At 42.2% G+C, this 19,240-nt stretch overlaps 3 protein-coding genes across 4 annotated transcripts; 1 reads left to right on the top strand and 2 right to left on the bottom strand.

The window, feature by feature from the left end:
- Nucleotides 1-32: 32 nt before the first annotated feature.
- On the bottom strand, nt 33-4,065 carry ces2b (carboxylesterase 2b). The gene is made up of 14 exons (XM_028408604.1): nt 4,026-4,065; nt 3,759-3,949; nt 3,036-3,231; nt 2,813-2,954; nt 2,507-2,640; nt 2,266-2,419; nt 2,082-2,186; nt 1,882-1,980; nt 1,643-1,786; nt 1,487-1,564; nt 1,260-1,398; nt 1,021-1,170; nt 865-937; nt 33-778 (listed from the first exon to the last, which is right to left on the bottom strand). Exons 2-14 carry the CDS (start codon nt 3,832-3,834, stop codon nt 601-603), a joined length of 1,668 nt encoding a protein of 555 aa, XP_028264405.1. The 5' UTR covers nt 3,835-3,949; nt 4,026-4,065; the 3' UTR covers nt 33-600.
- Nucleotides 3,421-13,036, top strand: fanci (FA complementation group I). 2 transcript variants are annotated; one of them, XM_028408599.1, is made up of 37 exons: nt 3,421-3,580; nt 4,726-4,781; nt 4,894-4,966; nt 5,063-5,193; nt 5,467-5,620; nt 5,699-5,756; nt 5,863-5,904; nt 6,016-6,139; nt 6,251-6,336; nt 6,445-6,655; nt 6,746-6,882; nt 6,999-7,179; nt 7,259-7,346; nt 7,423-7,553; nt 7,633-7,703; nt 7,827-7,941; nt 8,024-8,146; nt 8,284-8,352; nt 8,421-8,522; nt 8,618-8,809; nt 9,102-9,223; nt 9,316-9,477; nt 9,773-9,952; nt 10,053-10,219; nt 10,298-10,368; nt 10,485-10,601; nt 10,667-10,718; nt 10,795-10,922; nt 11,011-11,076; nt 11,174-11,270; nt 11,386-11,570; nt 11,642-11,698; nt 11,782-11,841; nt 11,925-11,999; nt 12,277-12,372; nt 12,451-12,552; nt 12,646-12,781. In XM_028408599.1, the coding sequence occupies exons 3-37, from the start codon at nt 4,945-4,947 to the stop codon at nt 12,706-12,708; spliced, it is 3,837 nt and encodes a 1,278-aa protein (XP_028264400.1). In that variant the 5' UTR covers nt 3,421-3,580; nt 4,726-4,781; nt 4,894-4,944; the 3' UTR covers nt 12,709-12,781. The 2 variants fall into 2 exon arrangements, with proteins under 2 accessions (XP_028264400.1, XP_028264399.1); XM_028408598.1 differs by lacking the exon at nt 3,421-3,580 and having other exon boundaries at nt 4,524-4,781; nt 12,646-13,036.
- Nucleotides 12,711-19,124, bottom strand: polg (polymerase (DNA directed), gamma). Its single transcript, XM_028408600.1, is given in 24 exon segments — nt 12,711-12,852; nt 13,146-13,306; nt 13,397-13,605; nt 13,710-13,878; nt 13,965-14,087; nt 14,178-14,424; nt 14,512-14,647; nt 14,725-14,842; nt 14,919-14,972; nt 15,061-15,221; nt 15,305-15,412; nt 15,708-15,785; nt 15,938-16,055; nt 16,138-16,362; nt 16,440-16,563; nt 16,647-16,713; nt 16,715-16,790; nt 16,894-17,076; nt 17,169-17,248; nt 17,332-17,478; nt 17,573-17,740; nt 17,832-18,027; nt 18,142-18,736; nt 18,903-19,124. Coding segments are annotated over 23 exon segments (3,582 nt in total). The 5' UTR covers nt 18,711-18,736; nt 18,903-19,124; the 3' UTR covers nt 12,711-12,787.
- Between the last annotated feature and the right edge of the window lie 116 nt (nt 19,125-19,240).

The following is a 19,240-nucleotide window of genomic DNA, read 5'->3' as shown; positions in this document are numbered from 1 at the left end:
TAATAACAATAATAATAAAAAAAAACTGAAAAGAATCTCTATGTCACATTTATTTTTCACAGTGGTTTGTACAGTATGACTGTAATATAAGACAGTGTATACATTCTGAATGAAATCTACTGGTTTGCACAACATTGTATTACACAGTAAGAACTATTATCTTGATTATCTGGTGCTCTTCCATATGGTAACACAGTACTTTGGCAAAGCACTGTAGACTGGGCTTAGAGAACCCATGTTAACCCTACAAGTGAACAAAGTGTTCAACAAATTAGTTCTTAAGAAAATCTGTTAAAATGTGAGCTCAGACGCCACACACATTTTTAGTGCTCCTTTAACATCTCATGTGTGTGATGTGAAGTGAGCTTATGATGTTGATGGTAAAAAAATTTAAACATGATCAAAAAGTGATTAGTCCCTGGCCATTGACTTAATACATCATTTCATGAAATAAAGCCCTATGTGGTCCACGCAGAATGGACACCTATCAGAGGAGAAAGTGGCTTCTTTTGAATCTTACCCTATTATTTCCCCCTAATTACTGCTACTATACTATTATAGTGAATAAATGACTGATATTTGTGAAGAGATGGGAGTGCTCTACAGCTCACGGTGCTCTTTCTCCTGCTGAACATGCTGGTACTTCTCTAGGAGTGTCTGAGTCAGGAAGATGAACCGCTCTTCCTTCAAGTGCTGACCAGTTACCTGCTCCTTTAAACCAATTGCCAAGTACTTTTCATCTGCTCCATACTTTGGCCAGTGGTCCCTATTTGGAGACCTAGTACACATACACACACGAGTTAGGAGCAAATTTGTATACTAGTCTTTGTATGTTGCATCTTATAATGAACTGAAAACACCTACCCTGTGCGAGCAAAATTGCCCCAGTAGTTCATCATGGTTCGGCTCAGCTGTTCCTCGTCCTCACCACATGATTCTAAAATGATTAGAATTATTATAAATATAGCATTCAGCTGTCCAGAAATTCATCTGCATTAGAACATGTTATATTGCACTCACCAGCCAATCTAACATGAGTAGTTGTGAAGCACAATCCTAACACCGTGAAGATTTCATCTCCATGGTCCGTCCGAACAAAACTAGGTCTTTTTTTCTGAAGAATTATCGGGGGATGCTGGTACTGATACAGGTACACGTTAGCGCCAGCATCTATGGGTGTGATATTTTTTCATGAGATTGTGAAACAGGAAACATTCAACTCTACTTTTTTTTTAATCTTTAGATACGCATAGAAATACCTCTATGAGCATTAGCAGCTTTAATGGCAGGAATAGTAAAAATCAAATCTCCGAGCATCTCAGTCAAGCCATCTCTGTTTTTGATACGGTCCTCACCAGTTCCAGCATACTCATTTATCATTAAATCTCTCAGGGCTTTCTGTTTGGGATAAAGAGAATGAGCAGCCAATAAGCAGCCAAAACTCATATTGAAGAACGATAATAATGTGACATGAGGTGTATCTTACATCAGGGAAGAACATGGACAGCATGTTGTCAATCCACTCCCGATCCATACCTTCAGTCCAATTTGGAGGAGCAAAGAACTAAAAAGGAGCAATTAACAGTTCACATAAAAAGCAAATTCTGATGGATGGTACAGGATTCAACAATCAAGCACGTACAGAAGCAAGCGACCATCCTCCTTCATCATTGTTTACACCAGTCATGAATGGCACAGTGAGCAGTTCTTGTTTGTGGAACAGTTCTGCCACTGGTTTTCTCAGGAAGTGTCCATCGATATTTATCTGAACTCTCACTGTTTTATCCTTTGAGAGTACAAAAAACATTTGAGTTGAGACAACTAAAAAACACACAAACACATTGCAGGCTTATGTTTAACAAATCACAAACAGTATCTTACCTCTGAAATAGCCAGAAAAGTATCAGTATCAAGGTTTCTTATACAATTCCCAGTCTTCTCTGTGCTTTCAAGGCTACAGCCAGATACATTTGCAATTGCCTGAGGACATATGTCAAGGATTAGTCTGACTAATGTAATATTCTCAACACTATACACTGAAGAATGTCTATACATGCAATAAAAAACAAAACATGAATAACCTGCATTATTGACACTGGATTATCTGACACAATTAAATCCATTGCAGCTGTGCCACTCTGAGCTATGCCACGATGAAACAGGCCATCAGACAGTGGTGAGAGGAGCTGTTTAACAAAAGAAAAGAAACATTTTAGTGGATAGAATAAAATGTGCAATGACATTTATCTGTAGAGTGACCCTTACCAGGAGGGATACACTCACTCCACCAGCAGACTCCCCAAATATGGTCACTGAATCTGGGTCTCCTCCAAAGTTATGAATGTGCTCCTGGACCCATCTCAAGGCTTGTATCTGGTCGAGCAGGCCAAAATTTCCTGGGACGTGCTCATCTCCAGAGCTGTACAGCAGATACGAGTAAGTCGATTGTCAGCTTAATGGAAAAGAGTTTATGTCTGAACTTGCTTAGGAACTTGTGCCTGTTTACCTGAGAAAGCCCAGAACTCCCAGTCGATACTGAATTAGAACCACCACCACATCCTGGTAAGCAGCCAAAGCAGAGCCGTCATAACATGAGGCTGACCCTAAAACAAAGCCCCCACCATGGATCCAGACCATAACCTGGAAACATAACAAGATTTCTACATTATACCTACTGAGCTTTACACGAGTCTCTCAAAAACTAGGCTACATAATGAAACTGGTGACAAATATGTGTCATGTTGGTTTAGACAAAGGCCTATTATTTTATTAAAAATTCTACAAAAACATTAAAACAACTACTCCTTCTTACTGGGAGCTTAGCATCCGGAGTTCTGTTTGCAGGAGTGTAGATGTTGAGGTAAAGGCAGTCTTCAGAAACGTCAGGGATATCTACCAACATGCCATCAAGTTTCTCCAGTATTTCCATAACTAAATTTTTACTTTGAATGCACCTGGAAACAGACATTTCTACCAGTGAATACAAGGCAAAAATTCCAAATATGTGGCTTTCAAAAACTGTGGCCCATACGTACATGGGTGGCTGCTTGGTGGCGTCTCTCACTCCTTCCCATCTCTCGACAGGCTGAGGTGCTGCAAGCCTCAGGGAATTGCTGACCGGTGGTTTGGCAAATGGGACACCCAGGTAGGCGTGGATCCCGCTCTCCTTCCCTTTTACAGTCACATACTCACCTCTCAGGCTCCCAAGCTCTGTGTGGACTTCAGGGGTTGCTGGGAGATTAGAATAAAAAATAAAAGAGTTCACAGTTTAATAATTCAACTTACCAATGAAAAAATATCTTTAAGCCCTGTTATATTCAAGCCCTTTCCAAATATGTTGGCCGACTGTGGGTGGATGTCTGGGGTGATTTCCTTTCTTGCACAACAGGAGCTTCTTTAGATTCTTATTTAATACATCATTGGGTCTAATTTAGTGCATTTTGATTGTGGTCACCTTTTATTTTACAATAAATAAGTTTCAAAACTTTGACTAAGTTACCTGCTGCATAGTTATTCAAACAAGCAGTGCATGTATTTCTCATTGTGTCCTGCTGTGCCCTTTGGACGCAGAGTAATGTAGGTAAGAGGTAGCCTAATGCATTCACTTCCATGTTAAATCTAGGAAGGAGGAACTTAACTTCATATTTTTTCTATTTGAGGCACTTACAAAACATACAGTGCAGTCTAGTTTCTATGTTTTGTGTCTGTGTTCTTGCCATTGATGTAATCGTGCAAAGAAACGTTTCTCTCCTACTCACCGTGCAGGTCTGCAGCAGCACCGACAACTAAAACAGACACCAGAAAGCAGAGACTTTGCTTTGCACAGATCTCCATGTTCTTCTCGTGGATTGTGAAACTCTGCCCAATCCCGCAGAGAGGAAGAGCCACAAAGAAAACTTCCACCTCTCACGAAACTTCTCACCGAGACAGCTGTTGTGCGTAGAGTAGGCTAAACGCACAATGGAATGACGTTACAGCAGGTGATCTAAAACAGCTACCTCACAAAGATTTATTCTGACACTGACCTGAAAGAGAAGTGGGTGTGTCCACGGCTTTGGATCTGGTTCCCATTATTTGAATATGGCAGGGCGCTGCCGCGGTGTTGACACTTCAGTCAGATTAACACAAAGTCACAAAACGATTTGACATTTACCTTTTCTGCTCAGATACATTTTTAATTAGCCTGAGATGTGCACTGATGTTTGTAAACAATTATTTTACAGATTTATGAACTGTTCTGACATATTTGCATCTCCTCGTCCTTTATCTGAAACGATTCCGGTTGAACTTGTTCTGTGATCGTTTCATTTCAGTTGTATATTTCGACTTTAGACCTTTAGTGTTTTGTTTATAACTATTTCACGCCACAGACGCCTATTTCACGTTATATTTGACATTTATCCATGCCTGTAACGGCCTGTAATATTTAGATGGATTGGAGGATACTTTGAGCAGAACATGGCAACCCACGAAGCAAAACAGGAAGTGTCTGCTGGCGGGAAGTTTTCTAATGTTCAGAAAGCTTCACTTACACATACGGAACGGTTGTGTTTTACTTGACGCTGACTGTAATCTAATCTTAATGGCCAGTATAATATGTAGCTGAAAACGCAACCAGAAGTAACAGTTATTAGAGACGGATTTGTTTACTAAAGCCTCTTCAAGCCTTTTCTGCGTGTTCACGGATCATGAGGTCTGAAACGGATAAAATCATCTCTCTCTCAGAAGGAGACAGTACCGCAGAGCTTCAGAAGCACCTGTCCTCCCTGACAAATGACAGGGTAAGTTATTTTACCACATTTCCCCGACACATTGTGAAATGATAGGTTTTTAAAAAAACCCACGTACAGTCCACTGTACCTGTTTAAAATGACTGCCATCTCTGATTTCTAGCTAACCAATGAAATCACCAACAGCGCCCTAAAGGGCAAAAAGGTGGCTGCCATGATAAAAAGCATATTCAAAGGTATGGCTACACTTGTAAGCGTGTCATTGGAGTCAATAACACAGCTCTGAGCTGGCATGTATTGAGTTGTCAGTCACGGTGACTTCTTTGGTTTAGGCTCTCCACCCAGTTCTAGTGAAGGATCAAATCGCAGACTCCTGGTTTATCAGCACTGCATCCCTCTGTGTGAGTCTGGGGACCTGCAGACTGAGGTGGCAGCTGACATTATTGGACTGCTGATGCTGGAGGTAACTCATAAGCCTGATCATGATGTAGTATCTGTTAGTAATGTGCTTATGCAAAGCTGCTTTTTTCTTAATAATAAGCCTGGGGTCCTAATATAATATATAGACCTTTTGGTTTCTGATCTTTTATTCATGTATTTTATTAATTGCAAATTACTTTTTCCACTAATGTGTTGTTGTATATGCTTCTATTTTAAATAATGGGTGTATTGTAGCCTATGTTTATTATAACAGTGATGTATTATTCACATTTTCCATTGTTTATTTCATGTACAGACTCACCTGCTGCCTGGAGCATCCCTTGCACAACTGGCCTCTCTTTTTGTTGATGCCATTAAAGTGGGGAAAATGGGCAGTGGAAAATCCCTGGAGCTGTTTCCTACTGTTCTCACTGCTCTTGCTGCCTGTGAAGCCTTGTCTTATGGCAAAGGTAACTGCAAATATTTCAGCATCATTGGTAATAGTGATGCGCACATTTTAAAAAGCTGCTGGTTTATTATAATTTTAGGGGAACTCAGTGGTGAGGAATACAAGAAGCAGCTGATTAACAGCCTCTGCTCGAGCAGGTGATGTCAGACTTTATTGTTGAAGTTTTGTTTTAATGTTTAGTTTCCTATAGATACTTATATCAGTACAAATATTAACAGCAGACATACTGTACTTTTCATGCAGATGGGACCCGCAGTGTGTAATCCATTTGACAACCATGTTTAGGTAACACCTTTCACTAGAAGTCTGCTGTCAGTTTTCCATCTAAATACATCTACTTTTACAATGTTACATGTACTGTTGTTATCTGTGCTGTCATGTTGTGCTGTGTTTTAGGGATGTACCCTTGTCATTGGAGGAGCTGCAGTTTGTGGTGGAGAAAGTTATAAGGATGTTCAGCAAGCTGGATCTGCAGGAGATCCCACCATTGGTTTACCAGCTGTTGCTTTTATCTGGAAAAGTATGTGCAAGAAGTATGTTAAACAAACATCATCAACACGATGATGTTTGTGTTCAGGTAATCATGTGTTTGTCTTTTATCTAACTGCCTGCCCTGCCCTTTATATGCTAGGGATGTAAGAAACAGATCCTGGATGGTATCATCAGTTATTTTAAAGAGCAAGATGTTCGGCAAGAGGAAGAGCAAAAACATGGAGAGTAAGTGACTCATACAGTGTGTGCCGCAGTACTATAATGTTGACACAGCTTCCATTCACAGATGTATTCATTATTTATTATGTGTTTATTTTTATCCCTCTTCCACAGGTGCCTGGATCTAGAGGTTCAATCAATTCCACAGGACCAACTAAGGCATGTGGAGGGCACTGCTATCCTTCACATAGTCTTTGCTATACGCCTCGACCACGAACTCGGGAGAGAATTCCTTAAAAGCTTTAAGACATCATATGGAGACTTGTGTCCTTTCAGCATTGCTCTGTTGCTCTCAGTAGCACGCGTCCAGCGTTATGAAGAACAGGTGACAAATCTGCACTGTTCTTGCTGTTCTCTTCTTTAGCTTTATATTTCCTGTTTACTCTTTTTTTTCTCATCTCCATGTTTTTGGTAGGTATTTGACCTTCTGAAGGGAGCAATCATCAAGAGCTTCAAGGATGAGCAGCTGCAACAAGGGTCAAAGTTTCTGCAGGATCTCCTGCCAGAGCACTGCAGTGTGGCTAAGATGATAGTGGACACTGTCGAGAACAGGTAAGTGCAGCTATGTATTTATTTAAGATCTTCAAAACAAGCAAGTAAGACAACATGATGATCATTAATAATATCATAGTTCTTCTTGATCATGTTCCACTGTTTCACCTCTGCAGTGTGTTTGGATGGGATCATGTTACCCAGGGTCTGGTGCAGCTGGGCTTCTTCCTCATGGACACATTTGGACCCAAACCAGGACCATTTGGTAAGACGACAGAGGGGTCTACAACTGTAGCCCGGACCCCGACTCAGCATGCATGTAAGCTTGGGGGACAAGTGCTCCTCCAGGGCTTTAAGGTAACATTTGTTTCATATTGCTGCCACAATGTAAAAGACTTACACTAAAGCACATGTTTAACAAAGATGTGTCTGTCAGATCCATGAGCCTATCAGAGGGGAGATACTGGAGCAGGTCTTAAATCGTCTGATCACAAAGACAGCTTCACCTGTCAGTCATTATCTAGGTAATACAATTTAACTTGGTTTGTTAGTCTAGAATATCTAAAGACCACAATTTGACTTATGTTTTTGTGTTTTCAGATCTTTTCTCTGATATTGTGGTGTCTGCTCCCATGATCCTCCTGGAGTCATCCTCCAAGGTGACAGAGACATTTGACCACTTGTCATACCTGCCTTTGGCCACTGTTCAGGGTCTACTGAAAGCTGTCCAGGTACCTCAACACACAGACAAATACATGGATGCAGTGTAGAAGTTTTCTGTTGTTTTAATCATTCTTGACTTTTCTTCAGCCCCTGCTCAAAGTCAGCATGTCACTCAAAGATGCTTTAATTCTAGTTCTCCGCAAGGCCATGTTTTCCAGGTATGTGTGATACTTTGTAGTGAATAACATAAGGTTTATCAGTACAGTGAATTTGCTTACAAGCTTAATTACAAAAAAATGTAACAATATATTTACTAACCATGTTTAATGACTCTCTACTAGCCAACTGGACGGCAGGAAGTCTGCAGTAACTGGCTTCTTGTTGCTCCTGAAGAACTTTAAAGTGCTGGGCAGCTTGGCTTCGAGTCAGTGTAGCCAGGCGATCTCATCCAGCCAGGTACACTTTTTGTTAAGATCACTGTGAACATTTTGTGAACCAGAGACTTGGTGTGTTAAATAGCAACTTTCTTTCTGTGTAGATCCAAGTGGATGTTCACTCTCGTTACAACTCTGCTGCCAATGAAGCATTCTGTCTGGAGATTCTCAGCAGCCTGCGGCGCTGCCTGGGCCAGCAAGCTGATGTGCGCCTCATGCTCTATGAGGTCAGAGCGGTTTACATTGATTAACATTCAACAGACCTGATTCTAAAAGATGGGATTCATTTCAGTGCATATGTTATTCTTGTAAGAGTAAAAAACTTGCTTTATACTAACAAAACAAGTTATTGTATATATTTTAGGGTTTCTATGATGTTCTTCGTCGCAACTCTCAACTTGCCAGCTCCATCATGCAGACCCTCCTGTCACAGGTATGTGTGTGTATTAATGCTACAATGGCCTGCAGTTAGAGCTTTGTGTTAACTCTTTGTATCTTTAGCTGAAGCGGTACTATGAGCCTGAACAAGACCTCCTGCCCCCGGTGAAACTGGAGCCATGTATCTCTGCTCATGGAGACCAAGTCTACCTCCAGGAGCCACTGGTACTCTCTTTGCACTGCAGCACTTTTACAACTAATATGTTATAGTCCTGTTGATGTGTGTTATAAATACTGTTTGTTTGTTTGTTCTGTTTCAGGCCCATCTGGTGAGCTGTACTGTACATTGCCTGCTGTGCCTGCAGAACTTGCGGAAATCAGCCAACCCCAACGCTGACAATAGTGATGATGATGATGAAGAGGAGGAGGGAGGATACCAGTCAGACTTACAGACAATGTTAGAAAGCATGACAAGACGCATGATCAAGTGTGAACTGGAGGACTTTGAACTGGTATGCAGTCAAAACAAGAGTTTATGTTATCAGCAATCTACGTGATTTGTCTCAGTCTTTACTGAAAAACTTAGGTTTTACTAGTTTTTCTTCTTATGTATAGATTTTCAGTGCTCTAACAATCTGTAATAAGAAGGTTGTGTGAGGGATAATTCAATCAAATCAAGTCAAAGTGTGATGTGAACAACAGCAAGGAAATTTTCTTTTGTTGTTATAGAGCAGCTATACTTGTCAGTATTTAACTTTGTAACACTGCGATCCCCATCTTTAAACTTTCTGTAATGTCGATCAGGACAAGTCAGCAGAGTTTTCAATGGGATCCAGTGTTGGAGTGAAGAATAATATATACGCTGTGCTGGTGATGGGGCTGTATGAAATCCTCATTGAGTACAACTTTGTCAAAGCCAACTACAGGTAACAGCCATCTTTCGTTGTATGGTGCATTCTCTTTATATTCATCTTCATAGTTTTTATTCAGTGTATATATGTGTCTCTTTGTCTTGCAGTAAAAGCAGTTTTGAGGAGCTGATCGAGCTGTTTAGTCGCTACCACAAACTGTCCGACATCCTGAAGGAGAAATCTGGAAAGAGCAGAGTGCCGTCACACAAGACGCCCCGCAGTTTACTCTCTATGAGCTTCATATCAACTCTAATCACTGTGCTCTTCAGGTAGTAGCTGTTGTTTACTCTGAGTTACACCAAGAGTTTCTATGTGTTCAGGTTTGGGTGGAAAGCGTTGTGTACCCTAACACGAACTTTATATCCACAAACACATAGTATAAACAGCAGGAGAAGGTGCTCCCTTTTTGATGCATGATGAAGAAGTTTGCTGTCTATTTTAAAATTGGACTGCAATCAGCATGATCCCAGACAGCTCAACTCGGTGTATACATGTACGAGCGGACATTGTTAAAAAAATCGATGTGCTAGGTTTTCTGATTGAGTCCTCCTACTTTTTTTCCAGAGACAATACACAGAGCAAAAAGGAGGCTCTTTCAGTGCTGCGCTCAAATGGCGAATTTGAGCGTTATGCATTAAGTGTGGTTGTGCAGAAGATCCAGCAGCTGGAGGAAACTGGACAAACAGACGGTCCAGATGGACAAAACACAGAAAAGACTTTTCGTTTCCTCTGTGACATGACAAGGTTGAAATCCCTCTTTAATAACATAAGCATTTAGTTTGTAGTGGTTGTGGTTTCTTATATAGTGTAAGGATAGTAAATTAATGTCTGAATCTCTTCCTAGTGTCCTGATGTGGCGCTATACAAACATCCCCAGCATGGTGGAGGAGGCAGGGAAGAAGGAGAAGCACTCCACTCTGTCCCTGCTGTGTTTGGAGGGGCTGCTCAGGATCTTTACAACCTGCCAGCAGCGATACCCGGACAAAATGTCCCAGCTCCTCTCCACCATGGGTGGGAAGTGCTGTAAAATGCAGTACAAATTATACTGAGAAGTATTCAGAATTTCATCATGTTTTGTTCTCCCTACAGACATTGCAGATGATGATGCAGAGCAAGACGATGTTACAGAGCTGAACTACTTTTACATCCGACAGTTTCAGGTGCATCTGCACAGACATGAATTTTGAGTAGCCTTAAATATTATTTGCCAAAATTCTGAACCAAATGGTTTAAAACGACAGATGATTAATTTTAAATTTTCTTTGTCTGTCAACAGAGGGCGCTGTTCACCCAGTTAAGTAGAGGTGAGGAGGAATTTAACAGCAAAGAAGCTCAGCTGCTGGTCAGCATCTTGAGCGTGCTCTCTCGTCAGCTAAAGCCATCCTCCAAACAGGTAAGTGTGCACTTCACATTGTGCAAAATCAAGGGTACTTCTTCTGCTCACACATCTTTATTCAGTTTGTTCAAATGATCACATGGACGTTGAAAATCTGCAAGGAGACCAGTTTTGGTGAGTTTGACTTATCATTAATGCCTTCAGTTTGTGGAGCGAGGTGTGTTCTAAAGTGTTTTGTTTTGTTTTTTAGAGGATGGTGCTTTCACTAAGGGGATGCTCTCTCTTCTCTTCAACCTGCACGTTCTGTACAAGAGCCCAGTAAGCCTGTTACTGGAGCTCTGCCAGGACATTCACAGTGAAATGGGAGACATTGATCAGGTAAATATAAATAAACTGTGTTTAGAGGGCAACCAATGAAAAAAAAAAACACATCTTTTTTTCACTTTTTTTTTCTCTCTATAATCAGGATGTGGAGGTTGAAAAACAGTCTCATTTTGCTATTGTCAACATGAAAACTGCCACAACAGCAGGAGTAAGTGTTGGTTTTCTAACTGAAAACTTTGCTGTGTCACAGATCTGTGTGTTTCCTTAGTGTTTTCTCCTTCCATCATTTTAATCTCTTGTCCCAGTTGCTGGTTCTGCCTCAAGTTGACAGAGTGCTTGATGAAATGGACTGGCTTATTGCCAGAAAGAAAAATCAGACTGCCTCTGACAAATCGACCCCCGGTAAGATGTTTACACTGGTGCACCTTTAGATTAATGGGTAGAGGTGAGAAGTGATGATGAAACATATGTATTTATCACTGTGGGTTACAACATATGTTTGCACCTATGATTGTAGGTGAGGCCACTCAGACAGCAGGCCAGCAGGAGCCAACAGAGAAAGCAGTGACGCTGCAGCTTGGCACTCTATTGACAGCATTAAATGAGCTGGTCCAGACAGCCCTGCCTGCAGGCACCTGCACCATCACACTTCTGAGAGAACTGACTCGCACATACACCACCCTCACCACCCTGGTCAAATATGTGCGTATCTGTCTACTCTGTGAGCTCAGTGAGAATGTTTGTGCCCGTTGTGATATTTTCTTGCTCTTTAGTACATCCAGGTGTGTGCCAGCCAGCACAGAACTCTGCCTGCTCGCTTTGAGAAGCTGGTGAGTCTGACAGAGTGTGTCACTTGGTCTGTAAATATGTGCTGTTTTTCCTAATGTCATACTGTTCTAATGGTTCTATGCAGGTTAAACTATCTGGTTCCCACCTAACACCGCAGTGCTACTCATTTATCACATATGCACAGGTACAGCTTTACTTCAGCGATGTGCTAAGTCAACTAACACAAGCAACTTCATTCTCAAGAGCAAGATTTTTTTTCCCTCTCAGAGTGGAGAACTCAGTGGTGGAGGTGGAGATGACAAGAAGAAAAAGAAAAGAAGTGAAGCTAACACTGCCGCCTCTGTAAGGACATTTATATGGGGTGATTGATGGGTTATAAAATAACCATGTTCAATACCAATGACCATAAAAACGGACATACTATATAGTGTTGACTCGTGGAGCTACATGTAACTGTATGTGCAACCACCCCCCACCTCCATACATTCTACAATAAATGGTCAAGAATGAATACATTTTGGTTTTTAATAGAAACAAATGTATATACAATAATTAGCTTGAAACAAACTTTAAACAAAAAACACTTTATTTATAAGTGCATTTTTTCACCTTCTGTAAGGCCAAACTTCTACGAGAGACAAAGGCCATCCCGAACTTGATCTTCAGCATCGAACAGTATGAGAAGTATCTCATCACACTCTCAAAGAAATCAAAGGTACTGTATGTGGGACTTGGCTCACTGTTTTATCACATGACTTGTATGTGCTTCATTAACTTGTGTACATTTGTCCAGGTAAATCTGATGCAGTACATGAAGCTGAGCACCTCCAGAGATTTCCGCATCAATGCTGCGACTCTGGACGCAGCTCTGCAGGAGCAGGATATCAGTCAGGAGGTCAGTGTCAGCTCAGCTTCACATGACCACATTAATATTTGCTTTTCTTAACCACTCAGCTTTGCTGGATGACTTGTTTGTTTGTCCCTCCAGGAAACAGAGTCTCAGGATGCAGAGGAGACACAGGAACCCAAGCAGAAGAAGAGAAGACAGTGAGCTGACTTTGAGAATATCTGCCTCTTCAAACTGCACCAGCAACTGAACAGCATTCTTGCAGTTTTGTGTCAGTTTTGTTCTATTTTCCTTTGTTCAGAGAACCTTTAGTGATGTTGATAATTTGGTAGATGTCCAAGGCCTCGCCTGTGGAAAGTTTTCACACATTTTTGGTTGTGTTACTCTGCTTACAGGGCACATATGGATAGCAAATATATTCTTTAATCAACTTTAAAAAGAAAATTAAAATCAATATGTAAACCACATGTTCTTTTAATGCATGTGTATGTTAACGTGTCAGTAAAAATAAATGTATAAATGTGGTGTTTTATTGAGGGTTGAGATGTTTTAGCAGGACACAATTTGAAGATGCATGTACTGTACCAGATGTTGGGGGGGGGGAAAAAAACAGATCATAAAAAAAGTAGAGCAGAGCTCACCAGAAGGTATGTCATATCTTCGTTCCAGACCCGTGGGGTTAGATGGAGTCACGCAGTCCATATTGACCTCCTTCCTCAGACACTGGTCAATGTCCACTGCACTGAAGAAAGCCACTGACTGAGGGAGGTCCTGTAAGCCCAATGCATGTGCAAACACACTCCTGCAAGTAAAAGCAGCACCATCAGAAAAAAATGCTGCTTTATAATGCTTACTCTTATAGGGCCATAATGTACTAAAACTGTACTCAGACCTGGTTAGGAGGTTTGTGATTTGGAGTGCCAGCGATGCTCGGTAACGGTCCTCACTGCGGACGAGGTAGCGCACTTCATCGTGGATGCTGATGCAGAAACGGCCGTCAATGTTATACTCCTCAAACAGCCACTTCATGGCCACCAACATCAGATGCAGGTAGTCCACTGCAGAGCTCTGGACCACCCAGTTCACTCTGCTGGTGATGAACTGTCAAAACAAATGTGGAAAGACACACTTCAGGCTTTTGCCATACTAAATCTTGTAGACTCCTCATTTGTTTCTCAAATATTAACTGCTTAGCATCTTCTCACCTCATCTTTAACTGCCTTGGGCTCCAGAGCTCTACTAATCCTGCAGCCCAGAACAGGAGTGGATGGCTGGGAGGAATGAGCTATACTCTCCAGTTTATTGAACATGTCCGACTCTGTACCTCCAGCCCACAGGCGTTTATCTACAATATCCCACCGCTTCCGCCGATAGCTGTGGGGATATAAAGAACACAGAGGGAGAAATAAGAAACAAAGAACCAAAAGAGGGTAATGTGCCGTTTTTGTTTGTTCCCTTACCTTTGTGAGGCCAGTTTACTGATCCTCCGCAGTTCCTGCAGGGAGACACTTCCATTTTCCTCCCTCTGTACATCTATTCTCAGTTCATTGACCAGCCACTCACCCTCCTCTGACAGATGATATCTGACAACAAAAAAAGAACGCAAACAACATGCAGAACTTTCTCACTGACAACTAAAAATAAAATCTTAAGCACATTTTTGTTTAGCTTACCTGCGTATACCCTTTGTTAAGGCGTACATCTGTTGGGCCTTTCTGGCAGCTTCTGCCTGTCCGAGGCGGTGGTTAAACTGCATCAGTAACCTCTCAGCAAAGGGTCGTCCCGCACCATATATGCGCCCATAATTGAAAACCTTTGCATGATCTCGGCTGATACCCACAGCATCAGCAGTGCGGCTGTGCAGGTCAGTGCCCTGACTCTTCTTTCCCTGAAGGGTCATCCAACCAAACGCTGTACAACCTGAATCACAGACACAGATAACAATCAGATAACAGGCAAATAATGTTCATCTATAAATAAAAAAAATGTTGCAAATGTTGAGTTCACCATGCATTCCAGCAAAGTGAGCTTCTCCAAGCACAGCTGCAATCCACAACTCCTGAGAATCCACATCTGCTCCTACCAGGTGATACCCAGGTGGTACCTGCACCATGGCCTTTAGCTCACTGCCTACACGATCCCGCTGGGGAAATAAAGTTGACACTTCCTCTACTGTTTGAAAAAACAAAAAAGCTTTAGTTCCTTAGTTTAGACTCCTACCCGTGCATTACTCGCAGTCAACCATGTTGGCTCCACGGCTCTGCGGGTTACCGTTCCAGCAGTGATGACCTGAGGTAATATGGCACCATACTGGCCCTGCTCATCAAAGTCTTTGTGCCTTTGGGAAACAGAGGGTTTGTTGCAAACTGACTCATCAATAAATACAGGTGTTGCTGTTGATATAGAAAACAAACCTGCTGACATTACGAGGAAGCTCTCCCTTCCGGAGCCACAGCACCATCTGAGAGCTTTGAGGGGACAACAAATTAAGACAGGTTCATCAGCTTTAGTATTAATAAAGGTAACTGCTCTAAAGACTTTATGGTGAATGGGTACCTTATACGTTTATGGGCATTTCTCCAAAAGGACATCATTTTGTTGATCTCCAGAGCTCGTGTTGCATTGGTTCCACCCCTTCCTGCTCTTAGAGTGCCATCCTCCATCTTGGCCAAGAAGTCTTTTGAAAACGGACTGCCAACATTGTTGTGATTACCATCCTTGAAACACAAATATTCAGTCAGCTAGTGAAAGTGGCTTGATAGAGCTTACTGTGCTTTGTCTTTGATTTATGGAACTTCACCTTATGTGGCAATTTGAAAAACCAGCAACCTGGAATGTTTACATCATCGTAGGGGCCGTTTCCATGGTGGTAAGGACACTGGCCCTCCTCTTGGACTTGATGTGGATCCTGAGTATTGACAATATGAGTGTATGAATATGTGTGTGGAAGTGAGTAAATGATCGACAGAATGTGTATGCTGTGGAATGAGTGAGCATCAATTCAAATGTTTAGAAGCGAACCAAGTGAGGGGCCTCAGGTATAAATGTAAATAAATACTGACAGTGGCATTGTACCTTTTAAATGTCAAGGGAACCTAAAAGCCATTTTTTTAAAACTCTACCATGTTGCTTTGACAAAGCTATAAAATTGATTTAATGATGTACAAAGTGAAACATATGCTAACAAACACTAATTCTCTCACCTTCTTTTTCTTGTCACTCTTTATCACGCTGAAACCATCTTCCTCTGTCAAACGTTCCAGCGAACTTAACTCCTCCACCTGGAAATGTGGACAGAAACACATCTGTTATAATACTCTATCATTCTTGAGCATGATCTCATCAATTAAAAAAATAAGCATGCCATTGTCCATAAGAGCACCTATAATCAGGTACAAAAAATACATTCTGCTACATTCTCTATGATGATTACCTTTGCCCACAAATCGCTGTCCATCAACTTAAGACCATCTGAAAGGTCAGAGTCCACGTGTTCCGGTCTCTCCTTGCTTTTATGCTCACAATACTCTCTATAAACATGTTCAATGGCCCTGTGAAGCAGAACGGTATTTAATACTCTAAATTTCTTCTAGCCACCCATGATTGTCTTAAAAAGTTCAGGTTTTGCAGTACCTGTGTGGGCACACAGGGCTTGTGTTTTCCTCCTCTGTATTGAGGTTATCCCTGCGTCCTGGCACCAGATAGCCCCAGCCATGTTTTTCAGTGTAATGCAGGGGGAAACCGTCCCACGTCAGACCCATCAGCTTTGGTGTCAGTCTCATCTGTAGACTGATGAGGCTGGCTCCAGGTGACCAGCTGTCATCCTCAGACATCTTCTCACACAGCTTACGATACCATCTGAAGGGCAAAGCAAAGAGGACTGATTTACACTGTCAGTGACTAGTGGAACCAGATTATTGGGAGTGTGATCTTACCCTGGATGACCAGGCAGGTGTTGCCTTCTCTTTGGGAGTCGATTCACTGTTTCTTTTAGTTTCTCAACAGCCAGCCTGCCTGGGCAAGGCCCTGCCATGTCCTCCTCAGATGGTGGACCTGGGTCTAATATTACAACAATGATCTCATCTGTTATTCCATTGTATACCAACATGAGCCTAAAAATGTTTTATGGGCTGAAATTATACCTTCCTCCCAGTCTGGAAGAGGGGTAGAGACTTGTGTTTCAGGTACTTTTTTGGAGTTTTTTTTTTTTGCTGGCAGCCACTTTTTTCTGCTTGAACTCCTGCACATCCCACTCAAGATCCCATAGCCACGGGTCTTCTTTGTATCTTCCAAGACATGCAAAGTTTTGTGCACAAAACACCGTAAACATCTTGAGATACTAAGAAACATAATATATAACAAATAGAGATAAACGTGTGCTCTGCTCACCTGTCATCTTGCAGAAGCTGGCAGGCATCATCTGCTAGAGTCATCAGAGACCTTTTCATCTCTGTCTGCAGCTCTTCGTAGACATCCTGTGAATCCCCTAGGTATCTGTCCCAGTTTTGATTGACAGGAAGATAACTCACACCCATCTCCAGCATCCCTGCAAATGTCACTGGATGAGGGCACCTTATAAAAGCAGCAGAAATAAAAATGTTAGTGTGGGAGCCCCATAAACTAAGGGTCTTAGTAGTTCTATTGGTGAGTTGGGTTTTACCAACCTCTCCATGAAGTGCGGTAGCTGCTCTGAGAAGACCTGATGAGTGGCCTTAACATCCAATGCGCAGTACTGCATTAACTCCTGTAGGTGGCAACAAAAGCACATTTATTTTTTGTCTACAATTACTAACACTAATCTTACACACTTTGTCATCACCATCTGACCTGGAAGTTATTCCTGACATCCATCATGCTTCCCTTCACAAAGGTCTCTCTTGCTTCTTTCTGCAGCGGCGGCCCTCCCACATACAGCGCATGAACATCAGCCAGATTGTTAATGCTGCTGATGTGCACCCAATCCCAAGAGCCGATCTGTGCACAAAGCACGAGCTCTGTTAATGCTAAAACACACCAAACACTTTACTCACAACACATACTGTAAATATGCTGAAAATAAGGCACAAACCATGGTGCCCTCCTTTTTCTGTCCAGCTTTCTTAATGTGTTCCTTGACTTCCTGGAGACCCCTCTTTTTACCCAGCTTACTAGCCATCCACAGTGTGCGCTGGAACCCTGTCAGCCCTGAGATGGCCATGTGAAGACTCATGGTGTCCATGAAGCGTACTTTTGAACCCTTACAGGAGCAAAATGCATTGTAATGAACTGAAAATAACTTAAAACAGACAAACATCTACTGACACTGACACCACCCTCATCATGTTTACCTTTAGCAAGTATTGTTCTTTAATGTAAGAACGGTCAAAACTGACATTATGGCCCACTATGAGCCTCTCCTTCCACTGACCACCTGGAGGCCGGGCAGAGTTGAAAGGTGTCTCTAGTGGGATAAGGTCTGTGAGCGTCAGCTTATTTGACCAAGTGTATCGCTCTTCTATCAGACGCTTGCTGCACCAGGAGTACCTAGCAAATGTGATGATGATGTGAAGATACCATTAGTGGGACCATACAAATCTACAAAATACCACAAATTATGGCTTAATAAATAAAACAAAAAAACAAAAACTTTGTCCTCACCAGTTAGTGGGAGATACAGCAACAGCCAGTGTTGGACACTGTCCCTCTGTCATGCACACCTCTACATCAAACACGAGTGCAGTCTCCTCTGGGATATCAACTTTTTGACTCTCACCATTGGACCCGTAGCGTGTCCAGCCAACCTCCCAGCTCCATTCCTGGGGCATGGGTGGGAGCTCAGCCTGCTGCAGCTTTATAGCAGCCTCTAGATAGGGAAAGCTCTGTTTTTGAGCCAAGATACGAAAATGTTCATCAATGTTTTTGCCATACATCTGCGGAAGTTTAAGGTCCACATCAGGCAACAGTGAAGATTCCTTCCCCCACAGCTGGTGCTTCTGCAGGTGCTTTATGCTGCGTGCTACAGCTTCCTCCTTGTACTCTGGCTCCAGGCCTCGAAAGATCTGTGCGTGGAGATTTCTTGACAGCATCTGAATGTTAAGGGGGTTCAGGCGGGTCTCTGTGGAGTCCTCGCCCTGAAGTGAGTGAGGCTTGGTGGAGAATGAGCACACATTTATCCATTTTAGAGAAACAAGACTCCTCTGCAGAGGAGAGCGTAACACATGCAGCATCACCTCATGAGGACTTCACACTGGAGCTGTAAAACAACGACAGGACAACAAATTGTCATGATGCAGCCTAATGACACAAAGTTTGTACCTCGTGTAATGTGAGACATGACATTGCGTTAGAAACGGCTATATCAAAGTACTAGAGGATTCCAGACACTGATAAATAATCTCCGCGACTAAAAAAATAGTTACCTTAGTTTTCCACGTTGTTGTGGCTGTTACGTCACCATTCCACTAACACACGTTTTGGTGGTATGCTAGCTTGTAAACAACCAAACAACTAGTGGCATTTAAGTCCTGCGCAAGCTGTGTTACTCTCTATGTAAGTCAAGCAAGCAACGAACGAAGCAACGTTAGTCGTTACCTACGGCATCCAGCACACATTAAAATATCCATAATAAAATCATTTGAAATGACTCCACGGCCTACCTTCCGATCTCTACAGCCAGGGTTGTGAAACCACCGCCAGAAGCGTTAGCGACCCCACGCGGTCTGGATGACTGCTGTGTCTTTAAGAATAACAATAAATG

Source organism: Parambassis ranga, chromosome 6 (genome assembly GCF_900634625.1).
Source record: "Parambassis ranga chromosome 6, fParRan2.1, whole genome shotgun sequence".
NCBI lineage: Eukaryota > Metazoa > Chordata > Actinopteri > Ambassidae > Parambassis > Parambassis ranga.
The sequence above is the reverse complement of the archived record's forward strand: the minus strand, read 5'-3'. Positions and strand labels throughout refer to the sequence as shown.

What these genes read in the sequence shown, in the direction of transcription:
- ces2b (XM_028408604.1), bottom strand. Translation starts at nt 3,834, where the DNA reads ATGGAGATCTGTGCAAAGCAAAGTCTCTGCTTTCTGGTGTCTGTTTTA. An exon ending in GGAGTTCTGGGCTTTCTCAG is followed by an intron (nt 2,420 to 2,506) that starts GTAAACAGGCAC and finishes TCTGCTGTACAG; the next exon opens with CTCTGGAGATGAGCACGTCC. An exon ending in AGCTGCTAATGCTCATAGAG is followed by an intron (nt 1,171 to 1,259) that starts GTATTTCTATGC and finishes TCACACCCATAG; the next exon opens with ATGCTGGCGCTAACGTGTAC.
- fanci (XM_028408598.1), top strand. Translation starts at nt 4,689, where the DNA reads ATGAGGTCTGAAACGGATAAAATCATCTCTCTCTCAGAAGGAGACAGT. An exon ending in TTTACATCCGACAGTTTCAG is followed by an intron (nt 10,369 to 10,484) that starts GTGCATCTGCAC and finishes GTCTGTCAACAG; the next exon opens with AGGGCGCTGTTCACCCAGTT. An exon ending in AAATGGGAGACATTGATCAG is followed by an intron (nt 10,923 to 11,010) that starts GTAAATATAAAT and finishes CTCTATAATCAG; the next exon opens with GATGTGGAGGTTGAAAAACA.